Source organism: Trichoderma asperellum, chromosome 6, assembly GCF_020647865.1.
Source record: "Trichoderma asperellum chromosome 6, complete sequence".
Taxonomy (NCBI): Eukaryota; Fungi; Ascomycota; class Sordariomycetes; order Hypocreales; family Hypocreaceae; genus Trichoderma; species Trichoderma asperellum.
Window position 1 is genome coordinate 3,610,638 of NC_089420.1, and position 16,969 is coordinate 3,627,606.

General features: G+C 49.2%; 4 protein-coding genes across 4 annotated transcripts; 1 reads left to right on the top strand and 3 right to left on the bottom strand.

The window, feature by feature from the left end:
* Window positions 1–759: 759 nt before the first annotated feature.
* On the bottom strand, window positions 760–1,041 carry TrAFT101_010628 (uncharacterized protein; the record flags this gene model as incomplete). Its single annotated transcript, XM_066129019.1, has 1 exon — window positions 760–1,041. One exon carries the CDS (start codon window positions 1,039–1,041, stop codon window positions 760–762), a length of 282 nt encoding a protein of 93 aa, XP_065985149.1.
* Window positions 1,042–3,560: 2,519 nt separating this feature from the next.
* TrAFT101_010629 (uncharacterized protein) lies at window positions 3,561–6,500 on the top strand. The gene is made up of 2 exons (XM_024904574.2): window positions 3,561–4,302; window positions 4,383–6,500. The coding sequence occupies exons 1-2, from the start codon at window positions 3,885–3,887 to the stop codon at window positions 5,702–5,704; spliced, it is 1,740 nt and encodes a 579-aa protein (XP_024755457.1). The 5' UTR covers window positions 3,561–3,884; the 3' UTR covers window positions 5,705–6,500.
* A 4,225-nt stretch (window positions 6,501–10,725) lies between these two features.
* TrAFT101_010630 (uncharacterized protein) lies at window positions 10,726–11,509 on the bottom strand (the record flags this gene model as incomplete). Its single annotated transcript, XM_024910344.2, has 2 exons — window positions 10,726–11,192; window positions 11,251–11,509. The coding sequence occupies 2 exons, from the start codon at window positions 11,507–11,509 to the stop codon at window positions 10,726–10,728; spliced, it is 726 nt and encodes a 241-aa protein (XP_024755459.2).
* Window positions 11,510–13,253: 1,744 nt separating this feature from the next.
* On the bottom strand, window positions 13,254–14,556 carry TrAFT101_010631 (uncharacterized protein). Its single transcript, XM_024911105.2, has one exon. The coding sequence runs from the start codon at window positions 14,515–14,517 to the stop codon at window positions 13,606–13,608; it is 912 nt and encodes a 303-aa protein (XP_024755460.2). The 5' UTR covers window positions 14,518–14,556; the 3' UTR covers window positions 13,254–13,605.
* Window positions 14,557–16,969: the final 2,413 nt, after the last annotated feature.

Genomic DNA, 16,969 nt, shown 5'->3' on the forward strand with positions numbered 1-16,969 from the left:
TCCTGCACAAAGGCGGTGGGCGACGAGATGCTGGAGAAGTCGGTGTCTCTGGCAAGAGAATCCAGAACCGACCGCGAGGCGAGGGTGGCTGTGATGTGTGTGAATCGCTTCGCTTGCAGCATGTACCGGTACATGTACTTTGTAGTTACCTTTAATAGTACGGAGTAGGTACTTAGGTTTCTATGGATGGCAGCACGAAAACAAGATTCCGACCTCCCACGGGAAAAGGAAGAGAAGACCAAAAAAATATCCGAAAGATGATACCTACTGTATCTAGTACTTTGCACACAATACCAGTTGTAGCAGCAATCGGTGATGCTGCTGCCGCTTCTATTGGGCAGCGCCAGTCAGCGCCAACGATTGCATGTATGGATATGGCGATGGCCTCGCTGATACCAGCAATGCTCATTCACATCGGACTGAGAGGCATCGACAGGGTTCATCAGCTACAGCCGCCCCTTTGGCTGCATCTGCACCACGTCAGAAGGGCCGCTGGCCATCTTTCACTGCCTCACGTGCGGCGCATCACGCTGGTGCTGTCGGACTCTGAAGCAAAATCGTCCTCGATCTGCCTCGGCCAGTGGTTTTGTAACCAACTTACATACATGTAGTACATACTTACGCAGCAGCGGGTCCAGCCCCAATCCCGGTCAACTGGCCTGATGGCCGCTGATGCTTGTTGCTGGGCTGTGACTTGACTCACCTCCAACCGGCCCAGCCCAGCCCAGCCCCCAGGCCTAGCCTGACCCCAAACCAAGGTCAATTGTTTGTGCCAGAGCCGGCGTCTCGCTTCCCAATGGCGTTCGCTGACTTGGTCTGGCGGTTGCCCTTGCTTTGCTGGCGCTCAGGCTCTAGTTTCTGGCCCCAAAAGGCCGGCAAAGGCCATGTTGGCCATGCACTATTACGAGTTGTATGTGTATGTTGCATGTTGTAAGTGAGGCCATCTTGCTTTCGGATGATTGGCCCACGAAGCCGGAAAAGGTTGGTTGGCAGCCACCTCAGAGCGCAGAAGAACCGCTCGCGCAGAAGCGAAATCTGCATCTTGTTTACCAGTTCGGAGGAGCAAAAGAGCAAAAAAGGGCAAAAGGGTGTCACGACCATTTTCCCTTTTGTCGCCCGGGGGCTGGCTACGAGACGAGAAGAGAAAAGCGGGCGGGTTGAGGAGGAGGCTGGACGGGCGGCATGCATGCATGCGTGCTGCGTTGCGAGCCGCTGATAGAGCAGAGCTACTGGTATCTAGTAGGTATTTGGAGGAGCTGCAGCTGCATCTGCATCTGCAGCAACAAGCTTGCCTGCTCTGTTTGATTTGCTGCGGCACCGCCAAACATGAGAGGCAGCGCTCGCTTTGATCTCATCACACCGGCTGTTCAGGCGCCCAATGCGAGCGCGGCAACACGTGGACTGGCTGAAGGAGTGGAAGGGCAATAGCCGAGGATGCGTGAATGAAGGAGTAAATGAGGTGAAGAAGCGGATGGATAATGACAGCATGGATGCTCTAGCAAGACTTTTCCAGCCTTTGTGGGCATGATGGCGGGTAGCTGAAGAGGGGGTGGGAACATCATGATGATGCTGGCGATGATGATGACCGGCAGCGTGATGGCGATGGTGGGCGTTGACGTATGGCAGATGCTGCTCTGGCCGGTCTGGTTGGGCCACGGCCACGCATCCCTCTTTGTCTCTCCGGTGGAAATCCCATCATTTGATGGCAAACGAGCATGTCTGGCGATGACAGTTTGGTGTATTGCCTCTACTCGTTATAGGTTATAGGCGCATGTATGTACAGGCACCTTGTCGTAGCTTCGGGATGGTGTGCACTCAATTGCATGTGCTGGTCGCAGCTGAAGCTCAAGCTCTTAGCGGTGCATCTGTCACTGAACAGCCCCGATGCCTTCCGCTGGGAGCCCGATCTGGCCGTGCACGCACTGAAGCTGCTGCTGGAGCCGCACCGCAGCAGGTGGCGTCCAATGTCACTTGCAAAACCGGTACAATGCCTGATATGGCATCACCCACGCAGTCCACACACACAGACCGACGCCTTTTGCTCTCCCTCTCCAACGCGCATATGGCGATAACAGTCAACAGTCAACGCCAACGTAACAGCCGTAGCAACACACCATCCATTGGCGCTTTGATGTTATTTTTTTTTTTTTTTTTTTACATCTCCGCCGCTGCAGCCTCGGGACCACTTCAGATGCTGGCGCCACAAGGCCGAAGCGCTCGAGAAACGCCGTCGATCATCTTCAGCATCCCGCCGTGCCGCTGTGATAGAATTCTGCTTCTTTTCTTAGACCAGTTGACGAGGTCTCGTGCTGTCTGCTGGCTCTAGCGCCCGACCAACTCACAGCATTCGCCTCCCTCTTGTGACAATTTTTCGCACTCATTTGATGTGGTTTTTTGCCTTCCGCTGTCCAACTAACCGCTGATGCCAGGCCTAAATGCTTACTAACGTCGGCATGTATGTAGCTCTACCTCGTACTTACTTGCCCTCCCCTGTAGCCGAGCCAGCAGCGAAATTTTTCTTTTTTTTTCGCCGCCACCGAAAAAAGACCCCAAAATCAGCGGCTGACTGATGCACCAAAAAAGAAGGGCAAAGAAGCAGCGCACCGCCCCTCCGCTGAAAAAGCGCCCCTCCATCGTCTCCCAGCTTCCCAAGTCATGGCTGGTGCCGGCCTGTGCGCGCAATGGCAATGAAATGGGGGTATCCGATACCAGCCCCGCCGCGGCTTTGCTGGCAGTGCTTCCGGGTCCGTGGTACCTCTGGTACTTGCACGCAGACCGCCGGTCGCTGTAGACAGGAGGACGCATTGGCATTTTTGCATGTACAGCGCACTGGATGGAGGGGGGAGCAGACAGACAGACAGATAGCGTGTGGAATGAATGCAAGCTTTTGATGCAGTCTCAGGTGAGAGGAGACGCAGATGCGGATGCGGTGCTGTGGACAGGGCACCGCTTGAGAGGGGCCGTGCAGTACAGGTCGGCTCGCTCCTGTATGAGGGTATGAGTACAGCATGTTACTTGTGCTTGTGCTTGTACCGCTACCTGCGCCGCCTGCTCTGCTGTCTGTACATACATACAACATGCTTTCTGCTGGCCGTGGTCCATTGTTCGGAGGCAGGCGGCGAGCGCAGACACGCCACCCTTTTCTCCCAGCAGCGGCCATCCGACCCCACTGGCCGCGAGAGAAGCTGGCAGAAGCAGAAGGGAGCGAGACAGGACCCCCGGGCAGGTATCGGTACCCAAGGGCCGCTAAGGGGATCCCTGCTGGCCCCGGCGCCCATACATACAGACTTGTACAGTACGTACCGTTGGGTCCCAAAATCGGTACTACCCACCCACGCTAACGCGCTACAAGAGCCCGAGCCCAGGCGCTTGCAATGGCGCTCCAACCCTGCGCGCTCCACTGTCGCTGGCGCTGGGCTGCCACCACAGCAGCGACTGCGACCACACGGCCGGAGCACTTTTAGCCTTGCTGGGGAGACATGGCGGCTCCACCAGCGTCGCTGCCATTCCGTGACTGTTTTTTTTTTTTTTTAACTTCTTTGCTCCCGCCCGCCTCGACTCCAACTCTCGTCTCCCCCCTCCGATGCTGGATCGTGGTATTGAACACTGATAGAATAGAACCATTGCCTCTTTGTTCGTGCTGTGTCGCGTCTGTTTTCTGCGGTAGACGAGTGTTCACGAATTGTCTCGCACGTCCCCCCTACGACTACGGTACCAGCTACGCGCGCAAGCCAACACTACTTGCTGCTTACCGCAGACGACAAAGTACCCGCCTACATCCCACGCATACAAAACATCTACCGCTCCCACCTGTGTCGATCCCGTCTTGGAGCTGCGCCGTCGACAACGACAGACCGACGTCCTCGCCGCCGTGGGAGGGAGGCATGTCGCCCCAGCTAAAGGAACTGCTTGTGCCGCAGTTTGTGCAGGACCGCAAGAGCAGTGCCATGGACGAGGCCGCCGCTGGCCTGGAAGCATGTGATCTCTCATACGTCTACTACACCACCGACTCGTCCTCGTCAGACATTGCCTCGCCCCTGACGCCGACCTTTTCCAACCGAGGAGGAGTTCCCCTGCGCTACTCGAGCTCGACGTCTTCTCTCGAGCTGCCCTCGCTGCAGCAGGAAGGCCCTACTTCGCCCATCGCCCAGCATTCCACTGCGTCCAAGTCGAGCATCCGCCCGCTGCCGGATGTGCAGGAGGAGCCGCTGGAACCAGAGCAGGACTATGATGAGGAGGAATACGACGATGATGAGGAATATGACGATAACTTGAGCGACACTTTTGGCATGTACTGTTTATGTAAGTTGGAGAAGCAATCGCAACGGCGACGAGGCTGGCTGGCTGACCAAATTCCTCTTTTTTTTCTTTTTTTGTTGCAGGTGACCAAGCATGTGAGCACCAAGATGCCTCTCGAGAGCTTCTGCGAAACGAAATCACGGGCGAGTATGACATCGACTACGACATTGGCTTCCTCAGCGACAGCGATTTCTCTGGCGATCCACAGTTCTCCAGGAAGAAGCGTCACATCAGCGGCGAGGCCTTGGCGGCCCTCTCCTCGCGCATTGGCAGCCGCTTCCCCAGCATTGCCCGATGGACGTCTCAGCGCAAGGCAAACAGCATCACGGGCCTGATGGCCTCGCCCACCACCGAGCGCAGCCTCGAGAACGTGCTCTCTGGCGCCGAGAGCAGCCGCTCGTCGTCCATGTCGTCCCCCGCCCGCCAATTCCCCGTCTTGCTGGACGACTCCTCCCCCATGCCTCCCCCGGCCATGCCCTTCTACGAAAGCACCGACAGCCTGGATATGCACGCGGGCGAATTCAGCCGTGAGGAGCGGTCAGGCATTGAGCGTGACAGGGCCATGGCCACGACCCCCCTGCTGCCTCCGCTCATGACCGACCCGCTCGGAAAGCCTCCGCTGCCATTGTCTCCCCTCGAGTCGCCCAGCGTGGCGCCATCGTCGGCCGTCACGGAGGTCCACTCGCCTCGCATCATCCCGACCCCGAGGCAGTCCATCGGCTCCAAGCCGTCCATGTCGTCGCTGCGCCAGACCTCCATGATGACGGACCTGCCGCTGCCGCTGCCGCCGTCCATCCTGCTGGACCAGGACGAGTGGTCCGACCGCCTGGGCCACGCCAACTTCACCATCAGCCCCGCGCCTTACGGCATCAGCGAGATCAACGCAGGCACGGTCAACAAGTTCTGCGACGACTGGGACGCCGCGCGTGTGGCCTACACCAAGCACCTGGTTCGCACCGGCGAGCACTACGGCCAGACGAGCAAGATCTACGCCCTGACGGAGGCTAAGTGGGCCGAGACAGAGCGCAAATGGAAGGGCTACTACTCTGACATTGCACGCGAGATGCAGGTCAATGTCAACTACTCTTCCTCGGTGCTGTCTCGCAGCCGCAGCCGAGGCCGCGGACGAGGACGCTCTGAGAGCGCCAACCCCGTGGGCAAAAGCAGGAGCCGCCAGGACAACGAAGACCTCCTTGTGGCCATGCAGTGGCGGGGCAGGAAGGGCTGCTTGCCTAGCGCTGTGCCTCAGATGCTGGAGGCCTTGGACGCTGATGGCAAGTTTCCTGGCCGTGGCGATGAGGACATCGTCGGGCCGATGCATCGGGTTCCCTACATGAAGCGGGCCCGAAGCGAGGAGAAGACGCCACGGTTCTGGAAGAACCTGGCTGAGAAGCTTCGCCTCTGATTCTTTTTTTCTTGTTCTTTTCCGTTTTAATGTTTGCGGAGAATTTTTTTTTCTTTTTTTTTACTACCTCTTTCCACGACTTGACGACCAAAACCGAAACCATAGACATGCAGCGCTGGCAAAACACCCATGAATATTGTCTCACGCGAAAAAAACTATATCATTGTTTTTTTTATTAACGCCTTATTATTTAATACGATATGATACCCGACTCTAGTCACTCATTTTGATACCCATCAACCACCAACAATACCGCCATCACTGCCATCACACTACCATCACCGCGGCAGCAGCAGCAGCAGCAACATCACCATGAGATGCTTGGATCTCCCTTGCTTTCATCTCTCGCTCTCTGGGCAAGCTTGTCTTTCCCTCTAGTCCAGCCATGATGGTAACAACAGCAATTTCCACAAAAATTGTCTGGCTGGGCAAGCGAGCGACGGTTCGACTGCAACCATCTCTCAACCCTTGTTTTCTCTACATGCTCTTTTCATCATGTTACATAGACCACACACCCACCTGTATATAAGCGGGGTCGGCGTTTGATCAGGGAACCATGACTGGCGAAGAAAAGCGTCCATAATATTTCTTATTCATTTTCCACTTCTTATTAGACACGACAACGACACGACACGACATGACACAATGGACACCAACCATTATACGCTGCGCTACATTATACACTACACACAAAAAAACACACACAACACGCACACACCCCGATCTGGGCGGGGAAATGCGACATGCATAGCACCTCTGGAGTTTAATTTTTTTTATTGCTTTGCTTTGCTTTGCTCTACTTTTCTTCCCCAATTTTTGGGAGAAGCCCTTTTTGTTCTAGCTAGTCATATGGCCCAACGCCGTACGTCAGCCTGCTCGAGTAGCTTTGCTTAGCTGGGAGCCGTCGGAGATTTTGCATGACGAGCACGCACTAGAAATTGGTTTTCAACAAAAAAAGTAGAGAGATGATGCATCAACTCAAAAAGATGTCATTTGAAGAAATTTCGTTTTTGAAGGATAGGGCCGAAACAGGAAGGGAGCCTAATTGATGAGGAAAGAAATAGAAGGAAGAAAATGGCATTGGACAGCGAGCGATGGCTTTTTAGTATTTATTTTTATTTTATCTTGTACTATGAATATAACGGACAAGGGGATTTTTCTACCAACTTTTGAGTTTCTGCCTGTGCTCTTTTGGTGATGATTTGTGATGGCCATGTAGAGGTCGAGGTAGCAGTGATGTGATGCCACGCTACAGCAAGCCGGGGGTGGTATGACTGGAGGGACGAAGGAAAAGCTGGGGTTGGTCGAGGAGATGCTGCTATGGAGCTCTAGCTGCACAAGTTGCATGAGCTACGATGAGCTTGCTGAGCTGCTACATGAGCTAGTCGACGTTGTAGCAGGTGAGAAGCTCGATTAGCTGCATCGTTTTTTGGGGCGCGGTGTTGGTCATACTTGGGTGACGGCATTAGTACCTTTGCTACCTAGTAGATGCTACAAGTGCAATGGTGGTTTGTAGTAACTATGTGGTGGAGATGGGGTCTTGAGAGTTTTTTCTTTAGACCGGGATTTTTTTTAGTGGTGGTGCGTGTGGCATGGCATGGCATGGCATGTTACCTACCTTATTCATTGCTGGCCTTGGTTTTATCCAACGGTTGGTGCTTACTGGGCTGGATTTTTTTTTGAAATTTCTGCTGGTCTGGGGGGGTTCTTGATGCTGCATTCTTGTTGGATGGGCGGATGGGCGGATGGGCGGATGGGCGGATACACGGATGGAGATGATGGGTTAACGTGGTGTTTTTTTTTTTTTTGTTGCTTACTTTGCTTAATGGATATGGATAGGGATGTATGTATTAAGGACATGGCTATACATACATAGGTTTCTAGGTAGGCAGCTATTTTTGCATAGAGCGATAAGTGATGATGCGGTATGTAAGTAAGAGGTGGGTAGGCAGCTACTATTCGCTTGTATGTATGTATGTGGCATGTTATGTATGAGCCCCTCCCGCGCGCGGTGAGATTGTCGCATTGCGGGGAAATAAAGGCATTTGGTGTTTGATGGCGGATTGGGCCGACAATGCTTTGGAAATGCGATGGATGGAGTCTGTGTTGTCGATATTTCCGGAAAGGAATGTGGTAGGTACTAGGTATTTTGGATGGATGACTCTTGTTGTGATTTTTTTTGTGGGATTGATGGAGAGTGAGATGCTTTTGTGTGTACCCAAGTGGCGATGGTGATGCGTGCCCAAGGGTCTGGCGGTGGACAAGATGGGCGGTATGATGGGTTGATAGACAGGCAGCCGGGTAGGCAGACGGTAGCAGAAAGAATGAATGTCTTGAGATTTTCATTAATAGTTCTATTCCCTCAGTTGGCGAATTTCTACTCCTAGTCATATTATATGCCTTTACCTATTATATACCAGCTTTTCTTTGGAATCCAGCAGATCCGGAGGATATCATCTCTGCGGCCTTGCCTATTCTGCCCGCTGCCTGTCTCTCCACAAGCAATATCCACAGACAAATGTGGAGTCTGCAGTGACAGCGCGTTGGTCGATGGACATGTGGCTCTTTTGCTCCAGCATGAGTGAAGAGCTCGAGCTTGATGCTTGAAAGAGTTGAGCGAGTGGCGGGGAGATAAATCGGTATCTTGGTTGAAGTGTGTATACGCTGTCACCGGATACTACTTGTACACTCCGCACGATACTTACCTACTTGCATGCAAAACGCTGTCGCAGTAGCCACAGGTAGAATACATGTACGCACAACGAGCACATCAAACTCAAACGACATGATTAGCGAGTCTATGCACCACGTCGGAAGCGGGTGCCCGCCGCAGCATCGTTTCGTGTATACAACCTCCCCCCAATCTCCATTTACACTGGTGTCGCCTGTCGTGAATATATTAAAATATTTCCTGCTTTCTTGTTCTTCCCTTTGTTACTTTTGTTCTTCTTCTTATTCAACACGGGTCGGTGCGTGCTTGAATGGGGACGTTACCTGTATCTAGGTGTAAGATGATTCGTTGTTGCGGCACGGGTGAGAGGACAAAGGATGGCCACGTGGCGGTGACATGTCCCGTATTTTGTTTGCATGAAGTCTTTTGTGTTAGTATATCTGATATGATACGCCTGCGTTTTCTTTGCTGGGTAGTGAAGCTGACTGTGCTGCCAAGTCTAATGAATGACTATCTACTGTGGATGACAGCTCTAAGAAGGGACTGACTTGGCATGGGAAAAACGGGCATTAAGGAATGTGATAGAGATGGTTTATACATTGGCGGTGTTTCTTATGGCTAGATACGGTTATTTTATTTATTCTTTGTCCGTCTGCCTACGAAATATTCTATACATTTGTAAGTCGGAGATAGTGAGAGGCGTTTGAAGTATATGATCCACACCTTGGGGAGTATCAATACCTCTCGTCTGCCCTGAGTAATACCAATGACGCCTCAACAATATAAAGCAAGAAAAACACGCGTTACTCTTCCAGCCCAATCAGCTCGTGGCACCATGTAGTCTCCTCTTACTACTGTGGCTTCACCACAGCGGCATGTTTTTCGCTTCAGAAGTGCATGATTGGATATGCAGTGATGGCTACTGATGGAGGCGGTACAGGCGCATGTTTGTGTCCGGGTAGATGCGTCGGAAATGGAATTGCGTCGGTAAATTTGTTTGATAGGAGGGGGAAATGCATATTGCCGAGGGGAGTCAATGGTTGGAGGATTAGACGGGCTTGTGTGACTGCGTCGATGGGGTGCGATATCGAGTGGTGGATGCTTCTAACATATGATCCGACTAGTTTCAATGAGAGAGGAGAATAGATGTAATTAGATTGATATTCGCGGATTACTTCTTCCTCTTATGGGTTGGGCAACTGGTGACTGAATATGCAAGAGTTGGTGGCCAATGTATGCTGGCTGAATGAACAGACATTCGTGTGAGATATCAACATTGTGCCAACGTTGCAAAATTTCTTTCTATGCGCTATGATGACATGCAAGCCTTGAATTGTTGCCAGCTCCAAGGGAGAGTTATAATATCTACATCCATATCTCATCACTCTGGCTTCTTCGCTTTTTGGCATCTCTAGATGGCAAATCTTAGCTATGAATCTAGTTTTACATGTCTCAAGTTAAATTCTGGTTCAAAATGATAACTTTTCTTAAAAATGCACTTTGTTTCCCCTAATTTGATGGCATGCTGCGTTACAATTAACTCTCGTACATGACTGCGGTGGCAAACGAGTAGAGAGACTAGCTACTCCTCATGAAAATAAACCACAGTCTCCTTTAGAGGTTCGAACATCAAGGAACGTATAATTTCACATTTCGAATTACTAGAACGCAACTGACTATTCTTAAAAGGTGCAGTTGACTGCAGAGCGCCAGAGAAGAGTAAACTGTTAAATCGTGTGCCTTCTTACTTCCAATTTGCTATTCTTATTGTCATAGTTCCGCGTTGCTGCTGCTGCTGTACCAAAAGCCATCCGCCAGTACTAACCCGTGTAGAGATTTTATGCTTAAAATCTCCGACTAATGTTTTGATAAATTAAAATTGTTTCAAATCCAGTCCCCAAAATTCAGATTCGAGAGTGCAGGACGATACCATGTACTCCAAATTAACATGCGGTTTTACTTTGCCCTTACATGCAGCCGCTTTTGGATATGTGAAACTCATTAACGTATCGCGAAAAATCGTCGAAGACATGTTATCCGACCGAGCCACTATATCTTCTGAAGTGAGCCTGTGCCTGTGCATGTTCATGGTGAGCGCCCCCATTGCCGCTGATGCGCAGAGCAAACATTGACTATCATGGCTAATGACTCCCTTGATAAGGACCTGGATCTTTTCTAGTTTTTCCTGTAGCATAGATAGGCGGTTTTGGCTTAATGATTCTACGCTTTGTCAGCTCTGAATCCGTTAATGAACTTGAGTGATTGCTAACCCAAAATTTGAACCGGAATTGGTAACCCGAAAGACGATAAAATATCAGGAGAGTGCATGATCGCATGGTGTGTCTCAATTCTAAATCTTTCCTCCAGGCTGAACACCCATAGCGTAAAAACTTTTGCGGGCATAATAAATACCATCGTGAGATGAAGCTGCTGCGCTATCGAGCTCTTTAAGCCAAAGTTTAGCGAAATGATGGACAGAATCTCGACAACTTAAATCATCAACAATAACAGCAATTTTTGATAGCATCTCTAAAGATACCTCATCAAGGACGTTGTGAAACTGTGCATGGAGGATGCTCATCACAATCTTGAAAGCTTCTGGATCGAATATGGGCTCAAACTCCCAGTGGCGGAGGACATCGGCTGTCGGTATAGACTCTCTATATGGCCCTAGCAATATAGCTTTCGCACGAGGAGAAGCCAGCGAGAGTTGCTTCATGGAGACTTTAAAGTAGTATGTATCTTTAGATTTGGTGTTATCTTGGAAAACTTGGCTCACTGATGCTATCACTGATGCTATCTCCGATGATTCTTGGCCTATAACATTCAGAATTATTGTCCAAAGATGGCTTGTACAAATTTGTTTCTTTCATACCGTAACATGAAAGCGTCTCTGGAGGCATATATTCGGGAAAAGAAGGCTCATCTTCCATACCATCATCGCTACTAAGAGAAGAATTGCCGCGCATTTCATCTTCATCGGAATGAGAAGAGCGACCGTCCATATCATTGTTATCATTAAAAAGAGACGATCTTTCCCATGCTGCATCGTCAGTCTCACTAGCTGGCTGGACGAGTGGCAGGATTATTAGCGTATCGCCATCTGGATCGATATTGATGTATGTATCAGCCATGGCTGCGGCATTTGTTAGCTTTGGTGGGGAAAAAGTTCAAGAAGAATGAAAGTTGGAGAGAGAGAGAGAAGATTCGAGATGAGATACGGAAGAAGATATAATGAGAGAGAAGTTGAAGAAAATATAACGGGAGAGAAGTGCTGCCACTGGCAGACACTCGTGTGCAGTTGGCTTTCTCTTAAGTGTTTGGCTTAGTCATCTATCTCTTTTGCTGAAAATTTGAGCTTCAACTCGTGTCATCTCGCCTCTATAATTGTTATATTCTCAGTTGTAGCCACGTCTCTCAATTTTCAGCGTTACCTAGAGCCCATTCTCCAAAGCCATTTAGCTAAAAGAGGTGATTTTTTTTTTCAGTCACTGTAATGTCAAGCTAATAACCACTAGTATTTCATTAAGATTTATCGACTAGTCAAAGTGGAGTGTGGTCATGCTCAGCACAACTGCCAAGACAGGCTGGCCATCTTTCGACGAGGAGCTAGCCTTAGAATAACTGACGCATTCATTTCGGAATGAAAAGAGTGATAGATAAACTCAAATGTTTAATAAAGAATATGACTGCAAATTCACCCAGCTGTGAAGTGCTATATGAATCCTTGGGCAGTTAGTGGCGCGTTGACCTCTCGGGCTGAGTGATGCCAAGATTGAAGGGCATGGGCACAATTATGTAGTAGTCTCAGACCAGGCTCTGATTGGTTAAAATGATATTGTCAACAAACCTCTAGGCCAATAGAAACCAAAGCAATTCTACAACACGATATCAACATGATATCCACAACAAAAGGCATCGCCTAGGGATACATCGTACGCATATGACGCTATGGACTGTTTATAAGTTCCCAAACCATTGATTATTTCATCCATCTTTTTGGAACACAAGATCTTGAAAAGACGACAAAGCTAACCAACCATTGCCATCTCGAAGACGTAGTAGATACCGAGTAGAAACAGCAGACAGCTGTTTCCGGAACGTGTCCGTAAAACATCTGCTAGAATTTCGTTCCCGTAAACTCCGTGGAGGGGTGACTGGTGGCCCACCCTCATAGCCTAAATCACGACACGTTCTTGTGAGATGTCAAGTTACACACAACCAAGGGCTTGTGTAACTATTCAAAGCCCTCACCAATGGCATCGAAAGAGCACCAACTATACGTGTTATGGTGTCCGAGGCCGCCTGCTCGCCCTTGAGTCACAGTTTTAGCTAAGGGGCGGGAGAATCGCGAGAGGGATATAAAATGGCCTCGTTCCTCTGCCAAAAAGATCCTCGTGGGCCTTCTTTCTTTAGCATCTGTTCCGCTCTTGATATCTTCTACCCATTCCTTGATAGAATCCCTGCTCACTCCACCCATTATTTGCTACTACTACATTCCAGTCACCCTCTTTTCATCCAATGGTTACTGATGACACGAGGGAGTGAAATAACACAGACACACTTGACGACAGGCGTACGCCTGTCGTAAAGTTGCTCGGGGACACCGCCACTTTAGATTGTAGTCAGCAGGGTATTTATTGCTTGGAGGACCCCAAGCTCTCTTCTTTCCTCTTTTTTTTTTCCCTCTTTTCTTCTCCATTATCTTTTACTTCCGCCTTTCATCTTCACAAGCACTTGGCTCTTGAACAGCATGCATCATCCCGAGTATTTGTAACCTTTATACATTATGTCGTCCGTGGGTGCGAGGTAAGGTGCCGCAAATTGACGAGAAAAAACTGCAGTCTTAGCATTGGCTCTGAGCAAAAAAAAAAAAAAAAAAAGTTCATCACAAACAGCAAGCACGGGAGTATCGTGAGAAAAACAAAAGTTCAATTCAGTAACAGTCTGGCAGTCTGGTAACCCTAGTTATGCTAACACTCAAACACACACACAAAAAAAGAACAAAAATGCACACAAAATGCACAAAAACAGTCGCAACCTTGTTTCCCACCACTTCCCCAAATCAACCAGAAAGAAATTCTGGGATATGGATGCATTGACTTATCAGATGCTCCCTGAAGCCAAACCTCTGGCCAAAACGCCCCAAAAATGCTTGACTTCCTCCACAACACCATATTCACCCCGGAAGCCCCCCTTCATTGACGTATTAGGGCAGCTCTGCAATCGGTTACACCGAGTCTTGCATGAAATTAAAGTCGTAGGGGTAAGTGTGGCTGCCCGAAGCCTCCTCGGGAGGCGGGTAGGAATACATCATGAGATCCTGGAAGTCATTGTTGAACAATGAAGGATCCATATCGGCCATCTCAATGTCTGGCACCTCTTCGTTCCAAAGCTGATCCAGTCCTTCAAAGCTACCACATTGGTAGTTGTCGTTGCCGAAGTTGTAATCGAAGGTCTGCTGAGAGATCTGGTCAAGAATTTGATCAAAATCTTGCTGCTCAGGGGCTTGCTGCCCGTATGACGGTTGCTGTTCTTCCGAGGCTTGCTGCTCTGACGATGGCGTTGCGAGAGATGAACTTGATGCAGGGGCCTCATCAAGGGCCGCATTCCTCCTGGAATGTTTGCGCGGGTTTAACTGGCAGATGTAGCACCTCTTCAGAAGGAAGATGACATCTGACCTCACAATCCCACAGTATTTGCTGCTGACTTCATCCCAGGTGGCATCCCACCCCCCATGATCATTCGACATGTGGATTTTTTCTACCACATCCAAGATCTCATCCTCAGTGACAACCACCCTGTCTTGGCACTTCCCACCCTTGCTACCCTTGCTACCCTTCCAACCTTTCTTGGTCTTCTTGGTCTTCCCACTCTTTCCTCCATTTTCACTCTTTCCAATACCCCAGAGGATACGCTTGTCACCATCCCATTTATACGTCTTGGATGCGTAGTTTCGTAGAGAGTAATCCTTCTGCGACTGGGGCTTGGCGTCGTTGTCAGTAAGCCATCGAATTAAATTATGCTTTCTCTCTGTGGATATGTGCTTCTTGATCTTCTTCTTTTGGAGGTAGTTCCTAAAATCCTGCTGAACCTCGGGTTCTCTACTGAATGGGTAAAACACTTGATATTGATTCTCCATCTTTGATTACACAACATGCACAACAAACATCTACGAGTCACCAGCACAGCCATCCCTGGGAATAGTCTCTGAAAAAGCATTTTTTCTTCCTTGTCTCACATCGCACGCTGCCCGTCGAGAGTCGAATGAAGTGCAATTCTCGACGAGAGGCGTACGCCGCCCACAAAGTGGTCCCTCTCGACAACAGGCGTACGCCGCTCGTCGAGAAATCGCTGTTACTGGTGCAGGCAGCGCATGTCTGAGATTCTAATGCAAAAATCCCACAAAAAAAGGAAAGAAAGTCGAGAAAGCATATTTATCACTGAAAAAATTGAATTTATCTCTCTCGAGGGCGTAGCATCCGTGAATTCTTGTCTCAAAGAGGCCTTTGGTCGTCTTGTCTGTGGAGCACATTCACATAAACGATACCTATAGTTTTTAGCCGCTAAATATGCATGCTGTTTTGTAATGTCTTGGGCAAATACTACACCAGAGAATGCAATAGACAAAAGTATAATTCGAAGTATCGGTGCGCTATACCTGGATGAGGCAATATATTGACCTCGCGAAACAAGAGCTTGGCACATATGCTTAACAGATACAATGGCTTCAGGCAACGCAAAGCTACTAATCGATCAGAGTATCCTTCTCATTGACTTCTACATGCATGCATACTCCATACTACCTACTTAGGAATACTCTCCACTACCATAACTTGTGTCGCGGAAGGGTTCCGGTTTTTCCATTAGAGAGCAGGCGTACACCTCTCCTCACCATCCATTCGGCTGCGCTATTTGAATTATTGTCTTACTGATCTTACAAGACAATTCATCCCTTAAAAAATCTACTACAGCATCCTATCTACTTGTTATTTCTTCTTGTTTTCGCTCAAGTGGCCCTGCTGCCCAACACGCATGTCACTTGATGCCTAAGCCGGCGCGCCAAGCGTACGGCACATTTGCGACCGACAACGATGTCGAAAGAGGTAAATAATGCATAATATAAGATGTAAAATATCTGAATATTCATAAGGCGAGTAATTGCGCAATTCAGGGCTCTATTTTCTACTTACAAAGGGTGTGGCCGGTCGTGGAAGCAATTGCCGGCCTCCACTTCTTGTCCAGATCCAGCCCTACCACACGATAGATTTATGTTCACAATGATTCACTCACTGAGCATAACTCTAAAGTAGATCTGCTTTTTTCTACACAAGTTCACGTTTTGTTATTCTTTCGTCTTCTCTTTCCTTCCATAGATGTGTCTTAGATGCCTCACCTTGGTGCGTAATAGGAGCAGATCCCCTGCCTGTGAAGTGGCTGGCAAGGCTGGCGGCGCTGGCTACTCTCCCATCAAGGCACTTGGACAAGTAATTGCTGTTTGAACATCTCTGAAGTAGCAGATTGTAATCCAGAATTAAGCGACAATGGCAATCCGTGACCTCTCAGAGCCTTGTTTTCTGCTTCTCCTCAGTCGCTGTCAGAGCTTCACTCCACTCGTGCCAGATCCTGTTTCACTTTAACCGATTTTCCGGCTCCGGCAGCCCCTCCCCAGAAACGAGCAATCAGATCTATTGATCTTACGGATTTAACCGATCAGATCTGGTGAGACTGATCCAATGCCGGCAATGACAGCTTCATATACCGTAGCAGCGTTGCTTTCTAGCCTTACCAACGCCCATGTGATTGATGTCAGAGCCCGCTACGATCCACAGTCTTGCTGACAAGGTCTGGGTACCTGGCTGTGGTCGAAACATCGGCTTTGACCGACCGTACCATGACCGCAATCATCCAAGAGGAAAAAGAAAGGAAATGGCGTATGGCTCACAGAATTATATCTACGGCTGAAGCAGCATCACGCTCGCTTACAGTGAATCTCAAGGCTTCATATCCGTACAGGTGATTTGTTGACGCTATGATCCTGGCCGTGTCTCACGAGATCTGCCACACCTGTTGCGAGGGGAGCGCTGCCTAAATACTATGAGCAGGGAAATGCTATAGCAATATGCGCTGGATCGCTGTATTTGTAGAGGGTATCACAGTTCTTATTGCAAAAATTTGCTGTGGTTTTTTTTTTTCTCTATTGAAGACTACACAAGCTTTGGTACCTCCAACGGTTAGGAAAAGCCTCGCACGCAGTGGACAAACTGGCGATTCTCCCGTGTATCGACCAGCTCCAGCTGTTCTGCACATCGTTTGTCTGTCCTCTAACGTTGGCATCTCTCACGCCGTCTGCTCTTATTTAAAACGTAGATAGGATGCATATCAAATGTGACGCTTTATTCGTGAGAAGACCTTGAGTCTTGGCAATGAATTTGTCTTGAGTATTTGTATATCTATTTAAAGGCGATACGATACATTAGTCTTGACGCGTAAAACGCCGTTCTCGTAGGAGGGCTGGAATGTTGGCCAACTCTAATCGTGCCCATTATTGAGTAGTCAGGATGCTAAAATTAAACCAAATTCGCCAATAACCT

Coding starts and splice junctions, on each gene's coding strand:
- TrAFT101_010629 (XM_024904574.2), top strand. CDS start 3,885: ATGTCGCCCCAGCTAAAGGAACTGCTTGTGCCGCAGTTTGTGCAGGAC. Junction 4,303..4,382: donor TTTTGGCATGTACTGTTTAT/GTAAGTTGGAGA, acceptor TTTTTGTTGCAG/GTGACCAAGCATGTGAGCAC.
- TrAFT101_010631 (XM_024911105.2), bottom strand. CDS start 14,517: ATGGAGAATCAATATCAAGTGTTTTACCCATTCAGTAGAGAACCCGAG.